The sequence below is a fragment of the Lagenorhynchus albirostris genome, chromosome 20 (assembly GCF_949774975.1).
Source record: "Lagenorhynchus albirostris chromosome 20, mLagAlb1.1, whole genome shotgun sequence".
Taxonomy (NCBI): Eukaryota; Metazoa; Chordata; class Mammalia; order Artiodactyla; family Delphinidae; genus Lagenorhynchus; species Lagenorhynchus albirostris.
The window spans coordinates 9,538,879-9,551,897 of record NC_083114.1 but is presented as its reverse complement, the minus strand read 5'-3'; the positions used below and the strand labels follow the sequence as shown (position 1 = coordinate 9,551,897).

The window sequence follows — 13,019 nt, the reverse complement described above, 5'->3', positions numbered from 1 at the left end:
GAGCAGTACAAAGACAAGAGGGAAGACGAAAGAAGTAGAACTTCATGACTAATAAAATCTTTACACCTAATTTTTTAGAAGGAAATTGAATTCTGGTGGGGAAAGCAGGCACCACGGTCAGTGAGGCCGGAATAAAAATTTACCTGGAACCTAAAGAAGGGAAAGAGGCTGCATTCATTTGGAAGGGACAAAGTCCATGGTAACTGCGCACAGATGCTGGGTCCCCTAAGTGACTCCATACTGCGGCCTAACACCTGGTCCCTAACATTCTCAGCAGCCACTATGAAGGTTGGACAAAAGGAGGCTTTCACTGCCCTGCCTCAGTTGGGCTTCCCTCAGTATCTGGTGTGCCCAGGGTCCTAATCCAGCCATGTTTCAAATGAGGTTGGGGGTGGAGGTGAGGGGGCAAGTCTTTCAGCTGTTACTTTTCCAGGTTTTAGGCAGCCTGGGGCACCTCTGGTCATTTAATGAAGGACTGGGCTCAAATGAGGTATAAATCAGGAACTGAAGACTTACTGGGCTGCACTGGGTCCAGAGCAGGACATTCCGCATGGGCCCAGCACAGCCTAGCAGGCCGGCCTTCCAGGGCTCAGCCCATGGTCTTTCCCGGGTCCCAGCCCAGAAAAGCGGAGGCTTTCTCCTGCGTTTGGAAGACTGACTCAACCCCTCTTCCTCCTAGCTCTCCTAAAGGCCGGGAGACCTCAGGAAGTGTCCTCATCCTGCTGCCTTCAACCCCGAGGCGCCTGGCCCCAGGCCTCCCCCGGAGGTCCAGAGAAACCCCGGGCGCTTCCATGCTCTCGGCCTCACCCAAGCGGAGGCCCCTTCATCGCCCCACAGCTCCACTCGGCCCGGGAGGGACGGCCCTTCCCCGCAACCGGCTCAGCGGCTCGCAGGTTCGGGCTAGTCTGGGGCGGGGACTGGGAGCGTCTGAAAGTGGTGAGAAGGGCGGGGACGCGGGCCTCTCTTTAAAGGCCCGGGACCTGAGGCGCCTCGATACCGGCCGGCGACCCCGAGAAGCGCGCCCCATCCGGCTCCCTTCGCCTAAGCCGCCGGGGCTGCCATGGGCCGCTACCGCATCCGCGTGGCCACCGGGGCCGCATTCTTCGCCGGGTCGCACGACCGCGTGCAGCTGTGGCTGGTCGGGGCGCGCGGGGAGACGGGCCTGGAGCTGCAGCTGTTGCCGGCGCGGGGCCAGGTCAGCGGGCGGAGCGGGGACAGACCCCGGCCGGGACGCGGGAGGCCGGCGAGGGGCGGGATCCGAGGGCGAAACGACTGCGGAACCGTGCCTGCTAGGACTTCCAGGTGTTGGGACGCCCGGGCGGCTGGGCCAGGAGAGGATCGGGAGCCAGGACCCGGGCTGAGCGCATACCCCTTCTCCCTTCCCGCCGGCCCTGGTCCTCGCAGCCTCCAACTCCTTCTCCAAATGACCCCAGTCCAGTGTCAATATAGGATCAGAAGTCAAGTGGGACGCTCCTAGGAATGAGGGAGCGGGGAGAGCTCAGTTAAAGGACCGATGAAGGTGCTGATACTCAGACATCAATTCAAGACACTGCGGGCCACGCGCCACGCTCCCTCTTCCTCCCGGTGCGATGGGGCGTCAGACACACCGCGCAGATGTCCGGAGGAGGGAACGAGGGAGGCTGTCTTTGGAGGCCTTGTCAACGGAGGCTCCACAAAGGTCCCCTCCTCTCCTGTCCCCACCGCACCTCTGACCCCCCAACCCCACCCCCGGCAGGCAAAACGGCCTCTCCTGGGACCCTGCTACTAAGTCTCCGGGTTCTGGTCCCACAGGAGAAGGAGTTTGAGCATGACATTCCCGAGGACTTGGGACCACTGCAGTTCGTGAAGCTGCGCAAACACCACTCCCTGGTGGACAACGCGTGGTTCTGCGACCACATCACGGTGCAGGGCCCTGTAGCCTTCCAGGAGGCCACCTTCCCGTGCTACCGCTGGGTGCAGGCCGACAGCGTGCTGTGCCTGCCCGAGGGCACCGGTGAGGGGCAGTGTCGGGAGAGGGGATGCAGGGCCTGGGGAACTGCTGGGGAAGGGGTGGGGGAGGGCTGCGGAAGGTCAGAGGGCCTTGATGAAAGTGAGTGTTCAGCAGGTTAAGTGTGGAGAAAGGACCTTGGAAAAAAGTTATAAAGTACCAAATTTATACACAGAATAAAAAAGGCTGCAAGTGGGGCTGGACAGGGACATAAGTGATGGGCAGATCCCACCCTCCAAGAAGATGAGGACACGGGATGGGAGCCGCAGCAATGATGGGAAACAGGAACAAGTTAGGGCAGGGACAAGTTAGGGCAGGGCAGGTAAGGGTAGCACATGGAGTAGGGGATGGGGGTGACCCCTAAGAGGAGGCAGCTAAGGGAAACAATAAGCAATATGACTTGGAGAGCTGATTTGGTTGGGAAAACATGGAAGAAAACCACGAGGGAGAGGGTGCACACTGACAGGTGGGTGGGAATGAATGAGGACAGCAAATACATAATTTGTTACCGTGGTAAATAAGTAAGAAAGATGATTACAGAGGCAAATGAAGGCAAGGGCAATTAAGGATGGAAACACGAAATACATCACTTTGAGCCAGGTGAGTATAAATGCGGATAAGAACAGGAACAAGTTGATAATATAGACTCTGATGGTAAATCTCAGAAGAGTGAAGTCAGGGAAAGAAAGCAAACAGCTGTTCCTAAAGCCTTTTGAGGACGGTTGAGGTGTGGTAGGTGAGGTTCAGGAGATGAGAAATTAACCAAAGCAATATATAGTAGAAAATAGGTATGGGCATATGAGTGATTGAGATTTTATCACCTTTTTTTTTTTTTGGCCACGCCGCATGGCTCGTGGGATCTTAGTTCCCTGACCAGGGATTGAACCTGTGCCCCCCCCGCCCCCCCAGCACAGTGGAAGCACAGAGTCTTAACCACTGGACCACCAGGGAATTCCCAAGATTTTATCACCTTACTTAAGGTGATTTTTTCCAACCATAGATACTGATGAAATAGGATCAGGTGGGGAAAGACGAGTTAAGGGACAAGAAAGGGTGTCAAACATGAGATTGTTGTCTCAAGACAAGAGACGAGGGTTGAGATTAGCAAAACCCAGAGTGCAAAGTTGGCAATGATAAGATAAATGTGTCTCAGGAATCAATGGAGTGAGGCAAGGCCAGAGATAAACGCAACAGAGCTTGACTGAACACATGGCCTATGATGGCGAAAAGCAAGATGAGGACGAGCAGAGGAGAGCACAGGACCACACAAACCGTGGCCAATTGTCTTAATGTCTCCCCAGCCCGCCTGGCAGGAAACAACGCGTTGGATGTGTTCCAGAAACATCGAGAGAAGGAACTGAAAGAAAGACGTCAGATATACTGGTGACCACCCACCTACAGGGCCTCTCAGTGGTACCCCCCGTCACTGACTTGGACACCCTCCCTGAAGCCTTGTCCCCATCTCCTAGCTGGGCCACATGGAAGGAAGGGTTACCCCTGACAATAGCTGCAGGCTGTGAGGATGATCTACCTGCCAATATGAGATTCCACGAGGAAAAGAGGCTGGACTTTGAGGGGACACTGAAGGCAGGGTGAGAACAGGCCTGGAGCTCAGAGTGGGGAAAGGGCTGGGAGATCCAAAAACGGTGGTCAATGGTGAGCGGCTGAGGGATTGGCAAATGGGTTCATGGCTCGATTCCTGTCCTAGGGCTCTGGAGATGGTCCTCAAACATGTTTACACCCTCCTGAGCTCCTGGAACTGCTTTGAGGATTTTGATCACATCTTCTGGGGCCAGAAGAATACCCTGGCTGGTCAGTGGTTCCCCAGGTCTCTATAACCCCTTGCTGGCCCCTTTTGATGACCCGACCTTCACACTCCACAGCCCCTCACGAGACCTCCCAGATGAGAATATATTGTGCTGGGTCATTTCTCAGAGGCCCCAGATGAAAAGGCAGGGGCTGGATATGGGATGGTCACGTGCCTGGATCACTGGGGTAGGGCCTGGAGGAGGGACATCCCGGCTGTGTAAACATCCTCCTCCTACACTCCACCCCGACCCCACAGAGAAGGTTCGCCAGCGCTGGCAGGACGATGAATTGTTTGGCTACCAGTTCCTCAATGGCACCAATCCCATGCTGTTGAGACGCTGCACCTCTCTGCCCTCCCGGCTAGTGCTGCCCTCCGGGATGGAGGAGCTACGGACCCAGCTGGAGAAAGAACTCCAGGTACCCCTCCCACCCTGTGTTGTTCTCTCCTTGGCGGTGTGGCCAGAAGCAGTGAAGGGCAGGGACCAAAGATGAGTCAAGGAAGGGAGGCTGTGGTAACCTACAGCCCCTTGGTCCAGACTCCAGTGCTAGAAAAACCTAGAAGTGATACAGTATGTAGGGAAAATTATGAGAGGCTCCCGGTGTAGAGGGGAAACAGGGTAGATTCCCAGGGTGCAGATGGGGCCAGAGGTGTCAGCAGGGACAATGACATTCCCTGGCTGACGTCAGTGCTCTGGACAGCAGTGTTCATGGGCAGGGAGAAGGGTAGAAAATATGCCATCAGATGGGGAGAACTGCAGGGGTTACTTGGGTTTGGAAGAGGTGAGCTACATGTGAGGAGGACGAGCGAGGCAGGATGTGAGCATGCCGTGTGCATGTGTGCACATGTGCGCTGGCCTCTGCGGCAGGGCTGGGCAGGGGAGCCTCTGTGGATTACTTGGCAGAGAAGGTGAGTTTTAGGGAGTGAAAGAGTATTTGCTGAGCTGGTGACAGCTAAACACAAGGTGTTCAGATCATCGAGGGCTAGTGGGGAAGAGACCTGGCCATCTCGACAAGGGAACAGCTTGCACACGGGACTGAGCAGGCCTGGTTCTAAAATCAGATCTGCCACCACACATCCCTGGGCAAGATGTCTACCCTCACTAGGCTGTTTCTTCACTTAAGATGAGAGGAATCGGGCCAGATGCTCTGGTTCTGCCGATAGGACTCTGCAACCGACATAGGATGATGGCAAGAATTCAGATACAGGTCTTGAATGTCTTCCCCCTTTGCCCTGGCCCTCTCGGGTTAGACTTCGAACTCTAACGATGGATACATTCCTCCTTTCCCCAGAACAGTTCCCTGTTTGAGGCTGATTTCATTCTCCTGGATGGAATTCCAGCCAATGTGATCCGAGGAGAGAAGCAGTACCTGGCTGCCCCCCTCGTCATGCTGAAGATGGACACCAGTGGGAAGCTGCTACCCATGGTCATCCAGGTGGGGCGCCCTCAGCATCCACCTCCCAACACTGCTTTCTGTTCACCTCCACCTCTGCTCCCGAGGAACCAGCCCCCTGGCTCTTGACTCCCAAACCCCATCCTCACACAGTGAGACATGTTCTCGTGTCACTCCGCTTAAAGCCTGGTTTCTCCTGACTCACCCAACTGGCAGGACTTGTTCAAGAGTCATAATGGCCTTTTGGAGTTCTCGTCCTATATCCGATGGTTCTCTAACTTTATTGTGTATCAGAATCACCTAGACAGCTTGTTAAAACACAGCTTGCTGGGTCCCAGCATGAGACTTTCCAATTCAGTAGGTCTGGGATGGGGACTGAGAATTTGCAGTTCTAACAAGTTCCAAAGTGATGCGGATGCCGCTAGCTTGGGAACACACTCTGAGAATCGCTATTTAATCTCTCAGTCCCCTCTCTTTTCTCCCACTGGTCTCAATAGTTAGTTAACAAATACTGTCAATTATCTCCCACACACAGCTTCCCTTTCCATCCCCCACCATAACTCAGACCCCCATCACGTTTCTCCCAGACCACTGGGATCTCCTCCCTGGACTCCCTGCTTCAGACTCCCCTGCATTCAACCTGACGACCATGGTGCTCGCACAGTGCCACAGCTAGTGAGAGGCAGGGTGGGAGGGGCCTCATTCCTCCTCCTAGATTATACCTCCTGGACGCGATAATCGTACTTACTCATCTGTTTCCCCAAGACTGCTGGCCATGATGTCACACATAAAGTGGGAGTTCAATGAAGGCTTAATTTCTCTTTTTCCCAGATCCAGCCTCCCAGCCCCAGCTCTCCGACCCCACCACTGTTCCTGCCCTCAGATCCTCCACTTGCCTGGCTCCTGGCAAAGTCCTGGGTCCGAAATTCAGATTTCCAACTGCACCAGCTCCAATATCATCTGCTGAACACCCACCTGCTGGCTGAGGTCATTGCTGTGGCCACCATGAGGTGCCTCCCGGGGCTGCACCCGGTCTTCAAGGTACAACCTCTACCCTCCATGTCCCCCTTCACTCAGACCCTAGAGAAAGGAAACAGCCCAGTATCAAATGATATTGCAGCAGCAAAACAAAATTTTTATCACTCTGTGAAAGAAAGAGGTGAGAACAGAAGGAAGACTGCATCAATATTTTGAGACTTGTGTTTTAATTAAGTCAAGTCACTTAAGGTTTCTTCAGGACATATTACTAAGGAAACCCTCTGAAATTCTCAGAGATCTGACAATCTAACAATGGGCCTAGAGTACAGCCGGAATATTGCTAGTAAAACAAAAGCCTTGATCCTGCCTAAGGAGATTTACGATTTAGCCAGAATGACAAATGGTGCCCATAAGAACTACCCAGAGAACAACAGCTGGATCTAGAATCTGAAACCACAAGAGACAGCGATAAACACTAGAGTACTGATGGAGTATGTTCCACCCCAACTGAGTTTGCTAAGTAGGAGCAGGTCAAGAGGCAAGGAGAGCGGCACAGCAGAATCAGAATTGGGAAAGGGAGGGAATAGTAGCTGCCGCAAGCCTGGATATCAGACCGGAGACAGAAAGGTCAGAGGTCTAAGCTCCTGCAACACCCAGAAGCCCAAGGGTGGGTATTGCAGACTGACCCAGAAATCTTGTCATTTTATGAAAGAGTGAGCTCAGCATCTATTGCTCGGCAGAAGGCAGTGACATAAGGCTTGTGCTTGAGTAAAAATGTCCTCAAAATCTTGATGACACTTTAGATATAGGGAACAAGACAGAGAAGGGATGAAACTGATAGAAGCTTATGAACCAGAGCAATTGTCAGAAACAGGGAAGCCAGGAAAGACGCCAGTTGGGAAGCAAAAATGAGGTTCAGTTTGAGGTACAGGGAGTCATAAATGTTGGTAGGACATGCAGGTGAGCACCTGGCAAGGAGAACGACTGAACTGTGTTTCAGCCGGGGGCCCCGCCCGACCCCCAAGCCTGGCCAGCAGTAGCTGTGGCCTCTCTGAGTCTGGGGTGACACAGACAAGATGGAGACCAGTGTGATGAGCAGCATCTTGGATTTTACTGATCTCACGGTGCTCCTGCACCACCGTCTCCTGCTCACCCTGAAGAGGCTAAGCCTCTAGGCACACTGAAAATCCCCCTTTACGAGTTCAGCCCTCTGCCCAACTATCTCCATTCCCACAGCGACGTCATGGCAAACAGCTGCATCGTAATCAGTACACACAGGAGAGCCAGGCCAGCAATGTCCCAGAGGTGACCTGCACAGGCTCTGGATTCGGACTGCCGGGGTCTGAAGCCTGAATCCTGACCTCTGTGCTTCCCAGACGTGAGCTCAGTGTCCTCAGGTCTAAATGGGGATGACAGGAGGCCCATCGTGGGGTTGCTGAAGGCTGAAACGACCTAATAGTGTGACACAGGCTAAAAGCTAGAAAAAATTAGTTCTTGCAATGATTTGTTAAGAGTTGTTTGTCCCAAGGTATCTCTGCTCCTCATGTGGACTTTGGGCTTTCCATGACACTCAGCACCTTTCATGAACTTTGTGAAAAGTTTCAGTCCAATGTGAGCTGCTTTAACCTCCTGGCACCAGAGTTATCTCTGCCTCACACCCTGTGTCCACCAACAACTCAGATAAATACCAATGCTACGTGAAACCTGTACATAAACTGGGTGTAAATGAAGACAAAATAGCCTGAGATAAAAAGAAATGCATGTGAGGATGAGATAGCCGTTTGTAATAGCTAGGGAAAAGCCATTTCTTGAAAAGCTATAAAATATAGACGGGACCTCACTGCCTAATTGGGGGTGGGGGGAGATTTGACGACAGCCGCTCTGCTGCTTACATATGTGGCTCAGTATGGCTCCTCTATCTCCCTAAGGGAACCCACCCCCCAAAAAACCAACAGTGAAGCGACCAGGGGGTGGAGGCATGGCTTTGGTAACGAGTAGAGAGGCTAATTTAAGCTGTGAGGTTGTAAGTGACAGAGTATAAAAGCAAATTAAAAGGGGCTGATTCTCAAAGGCCACCTACACCCCAGGTGGAAATCATAAAGATAAGCGATAACAGCTAGTATCTAAGGGCTTCTGTGTGGACTAAAAACTCTTCATACATCACTCACATAAGCATCACCGCAGCCTCCTGAGACAAAAGACCCAATTATCACCCGCTGTTGACAGACGAGGGGCTAGACAGGAGATAGGTCAACACTTAGAAGGTCTGGTACCTTGGATGAGTATCAAAGTGAGTGCTGAAGTGCAGAGTGAAACCCAGGTCAGTCTGGCTCCAGAGCCTGACTCACAGGGGCGAAAAGATCACGAGAGTGAGTGATCACAGAAGCAGGCAGAGAGGAGCCTGTCAAGGGAGGAAAGCATCAAGAGTAGGCACCATGCTGCCTACAAGGAAGGACCCAAGCATGTCCTCCATAAACCACCACCTCTAATCTCCCCCATCCCAGCTCCTGATTCCACACATCCGCTACACGATGGAAATCAACACCCGGGCACGGACCCAACTCCTCCCAGACGGTGGTATATTTGATAAGGTAAGGAGGGGATGGGGCATGGGGCTGCCTCACCGTCTGACTCTCTACGATTTCCTGCCACTTTCAAGATCCCAGACCAACCTGGGTGAATGTCCTGACCCTTAAACCCATGAGCCTGTCCCTTTATATCTATGTCTCTAAATGTGAAAATGCCACACCTGAACCCCTTATATACTGTGTGCTGGCTTCCTCCTCAAGGCCTCGCATCTCTCTTGTCCCAGGCAGTGAGCACCGGTGGAGGGGGCCACGTGCACTTGCTCCGCCGGGCCCTGGCTCAGCTGACCTACTGCTCCCTCTGTCCTCCCAACAATCTGGCCGACCGCGGCCTGCTGGGAACCCCGGGTGCTCTCTATGCCTGCGATGCTTTACGGCTCTGGGAGATCACTGCCCGGTGGGTGAGACGGGGAGCCGAGAAATGCGGCAGGGGAGAGGGCGAGTGGGGCTCTGGCCTGAGGTCAGCATGGGGCAAAAGGAACCTGAAAACAAGAAGGTCCAGACAAGAGGAGCAAAGGACTGGATCCTGGGGAGAGATGAGGAAGCGTGAGTCAGTGCGTACGGCCTGAGAAGGAGAAGGCTGGGGACAGAGAACCTACGTTGGGAAAGCTGTGGACTGGGAGGCTGAGGGATCTGGAAAAATCAGGGGTTTTGTCAGGGAGAATGGCTGTCAACCATGTATAGGGATCCTAGAACTAATGACCCACGTGTCCTTCCTCTCTAGACTAGTTTGTAGAAAGAGTTGGGAATGACCCAAAAGGCAGGTCTTGAAGAATCTATACTCAGACATATTGAGAGTCAGCTGGGCAGAGACCATGGAAAAGTGCAGGGGTCAAAGGCCGAAGCTTTCTCCTCTCAAGGAGCTCACCTCCCTTCTCCCCTGGGCAGCTACGTGGAGGGGATCATCCACCTTTTCTACCGCGGGGATGACATCGTGAGAGGGGACCCTGAGCTGCAGGCCTGGTGTCGGGAGATCACTGAGGTGGGGCTGTGCCAGGCCCAGAACCGAGGTGAGAGCCCTCCCCAGGGACAGGAGCTCCTTGGACACTCTGCCCAAGCAGAGTCTGGGTTCAGGACCCCAACCCCTCATGCCACCCCCTCTCCCTCCACACGTCAAACATCTGAATCCCATTCCCACCTCCTAAGACTCAGGACAATTCTAGATACCCCAGGATCATCCTCCGCAGAGACCCTGGCCATCAACCTTTACTTCCACCCCATCCCCTAACCTGCCACAGCATGTGACGCCACAGGGCCAGAACCTGAGCCAGCAAGGGATCTGCCCAGGCCCTGCTGGGGCTCACATTCTCTCCTCATGCTTGTCTATTCCTACTTGAGGATATAAATGGGAAGATTCTTCCACCAAAGCCCTTCTGTTCTCCCTCTTCTCCTCCTGCTTGCTACTGTCCAGCACACGCATAGAAAGTCCAGGCCTACTGCACACTGACCACAGTGCAAGGTCATTTCCAGATGCAAACACAATGCTCTGCACGCTTTGGCTCAACCCTGAACTCGGTGCCCTGCCCCTTGAGGCTCACATTTCTTTGGCCAGTCCAGCCTCTCCCCACCGCTGCTAGGATCCAGCCACCGTCTTTAGCACCCCACCTGCATTCTAACCTCTGGGGAAGAAACAGCCTTTCTTGAGCTCTTCCTAGATTCCTCCTCCTCTTTCTCTCACACGTGGGTCAGCCTGGATTCTGCTCCAAATTGTCCTTGCGTCCCCGCCCCTCATACTTTGCACCAACATCTCTGCCTCTGTGGGACAACTACAAACATTTGCTGGGGAGCCGCTATGGCCGGCCTCTGAGGGTGCCGTGAGCAGTAACACAACACCCGCCCTCTGGAGGGAGCATCTCCCTAGGGAATCTGTGTCTGCACCACCCCCCTTCCAGGACCAAACTTTCTCTAGTACATCTCGGTATGTCCCTTGGGCTCCACGTGCTACCAGGAGACCCCTCCTCTCCCTGGCCATCTTTTCCCCAACCAGTATCTACATTTGGAAAATGAAAATAAACATCCACATGTGAACTTTAACCTCCACTAAGTGCCTCTCATTCTCTCTTCCTCCACTGTCCTTCAGTTCTCATAGCTCACCTTCGCCTCACTTTCCCAACAGACTCTTTGGAGAAAGTGTGCTAAAAACGGCCTGAGATTAGCAGTCAGGAACCCGAGTTCAAGATCAGCCTCTGCCTTCTCCCAATTATGCAGTCCTGACAAGCAGTTTAATCTCTCTGGTCTTTGGTTTTTGGTTTTTTTTTTAATCTACAAAAGGGAAGTGATTATATTTGTTCCACTAAACTGACAGGATTTCTGGGTCTCTGAACCCCCCACCTCCACTGTGAATTGAATGGCCTGACATAATCTTTGCGGAAAGCCTCTCTTGGCTATGACCCTATTAATCTATGACTTCTCTTATCCTTCACATTATAATTCAGACACTTGTAATTCCCTACCTGGGAATAGGAGGAAGCATCCCTAAATTCTCAACCACTTTTTGAGGCAGAGGATTTTTGATCATTCAGAACTTTTCAGCCCCCAACCCTTCCAAAATAACAATACTTATTATTTATTGAGAACTTGTTCCACACCAGGTGATTAGCTCATTTATAAAATAGGTATCACCTACACTTTACAGGTCAAGAGGTTGAGGTTCAGAGACGTTAAGTAATTGGCCTAAGGTAACCCAACTCTATTACTTGAATCTGAATTGAAATCCATGTCTGATGCAAATATATTTGAATAAATGAACTAAACAAACAACAATCAATTCCAAAACGTAGACATCCCAAGTCTTCGGCCTTTATTTCTCTCTTCTCAGACTGCAGCCTCTAAATCCTGTTTCTTTCCTGCCCAGGTTTCCCCATCTCCTTCCAGTCCCAGAATCAGCTCTGCCATTTCCTTACCATGTGTGTCTTCACGTGCACTGCTCAGCATGGGGCCATCAACCAGGGCCAGGTATGGAGAGCTGAAAGCCCAGGTCCTTGAAGGCAAGTGTCTGGACCTTGGGATGCCCAAGGGAGAGATGCGGGTTCAAATCCTAAGTACCAGGATCCTAGGGTTGCAGTTTCTTCCCCCAGCTGGACTGGTATGCCTGGGTCCCTAATGCCCCATGCATAATGCGGATGCCCCCACCTACCACCAAGGAAGATGTGACAGTGGCCACGGTGATGGGCTCACTACCTGATGTCCGACAGGCCTGTCTTCAAATGGTCATCACATGGCATCTGGGGCGCCGCCAGCCAGACATGGTAAGAGAGGACCCTGGGGAAAGGGAAATGACAGTTGGAAGGGAAACATAAGAGTGAAGGGCTAGGCTCTAGGTGTGTCTGACTCAAAACTGACTGATCCTTTGTTCTTTCTTAGGTGCCTCTGGGGCATCACAAAGAAAAGTATTTCTCAGACCCCAAGGCCAAGTCTGTACTAAACCAATTCCAAACAGATCTGGAAAACTTGGAAAGGGAGATTACAGCCCGGAATGAGCAACTTGACCTGCCCTATGAATACCTAAAGCCCAGCCTCATCGAGAACAGCATCACTATCTGAGCTCTGGGACACCCCCACCGGGAAGACTGCAGATCAGCTCTGGGACTGACAGTTCCATATTGAGTTTCATGGTTTCCTAGTCTCTGCTGCAGAGGCTCTATTTCCTCCCCCAATTAAACCCCCTACATCTGCATCCCATGAGCCCAAGGGCCTTCACTTTTCTGTAAAGGGCCTGAGAATATGTTAGGCTTTGTAGGCCACACAGTCTGTCACAGTAACTCAGCTCTCCTATTGTAGCACGGAAGCAGCCACAGGCACCGTGTAAATGAATGCTGTGTTCCAATAAAACTTTATTTACAGAGAGTGAAATATGAACTTCCTGTGTCACAAAACATCCTCCTTTCGGTCTAGCCAACCATTTTAAAATGCAAAAACACACAACAAAACCCTGTGCTTCGCTACAGGGATGTGCACAGGCTACAGGCTGGATTTGGCCCTGGATTTGGGGCAGTACCTGCACAACGGTACCCTGCCGTAGCCTGAGGCACTGACCTTACTTGCAAAACATCCAGAGGATGGTAGGGTGGGTGGGGAGGGTGAGGAAGATTTCTTGGAGAAATCGACTACCTCAACTAATTCTCCTTTCCCAGGAGCTTGACTTCATGCCTGGCCAACTTAAAAATTCCTGACTCTTCTTTGGCAACTTTCTCTCCACCCCTGTGTCTCCTATTCACACACCTACCCCAAAAGTCCCTGAATGAGAATGGTGCCCCTAAGGCAAAATA

At 52.4% G+C, this 13,019-nt stretch overlaps 1 protein-coding gene across 4 annotated transcripts; it reads left to right on the top strand.

Annotated features, from left to right (window-relative positions):
• The first annotated feature begins 791 nt into the window (after positions 1-791).
• ALOX12 (arachidonate 12-lipoxygenase, 12S type) lies at positions 792-12,623 on the top strand. Of its 4 annotated transcripts, XM_060133002.1 has the most exons (14): positions 961-1,195; positions 1,792-1,993; positions 3,289-3,370; positions 3,457-3,579; positions 3,696-3,799; positions 4,053-4,213; positions 5,087-5,230; positions 6,020-6,229; positions 8,671-8,757; positions 8,979-9,148; positions 9,640-9,761; positions 11,606-11,706; positions 11,829-11,999; positions 12,115-12,622. In XM_060133002.1, the coding sequence occupies exons 1-14, from the start codon at positions 1,061-1,063 to the stop codon at positions 12,292-12,294; spliced, it is 1,992 nt and encodes a 663-aa protein (XP_059988985.1). In that variant the 5' UTR covers positions 961-1,060; the 3' UTR covers positions 12,295-12,622. The 4 variants fall into 4 exon arrangements, with proteins under 4 accessions (XP_059988983.1, XP_059988985.1, XP_059988984.1 ...); XM_060133001.1 differs by having other exon boundaries at positions 1,052-1,993; XM_060133000.1 differs by lacking the exon at positions 1,792-1,993 and having other exon boundaries at positions 792-1,195; positions 3,289-3,579; positions 12,115-12,623.
• Positions 12,624-13,019: the final 396 nt, after the last annotated feature.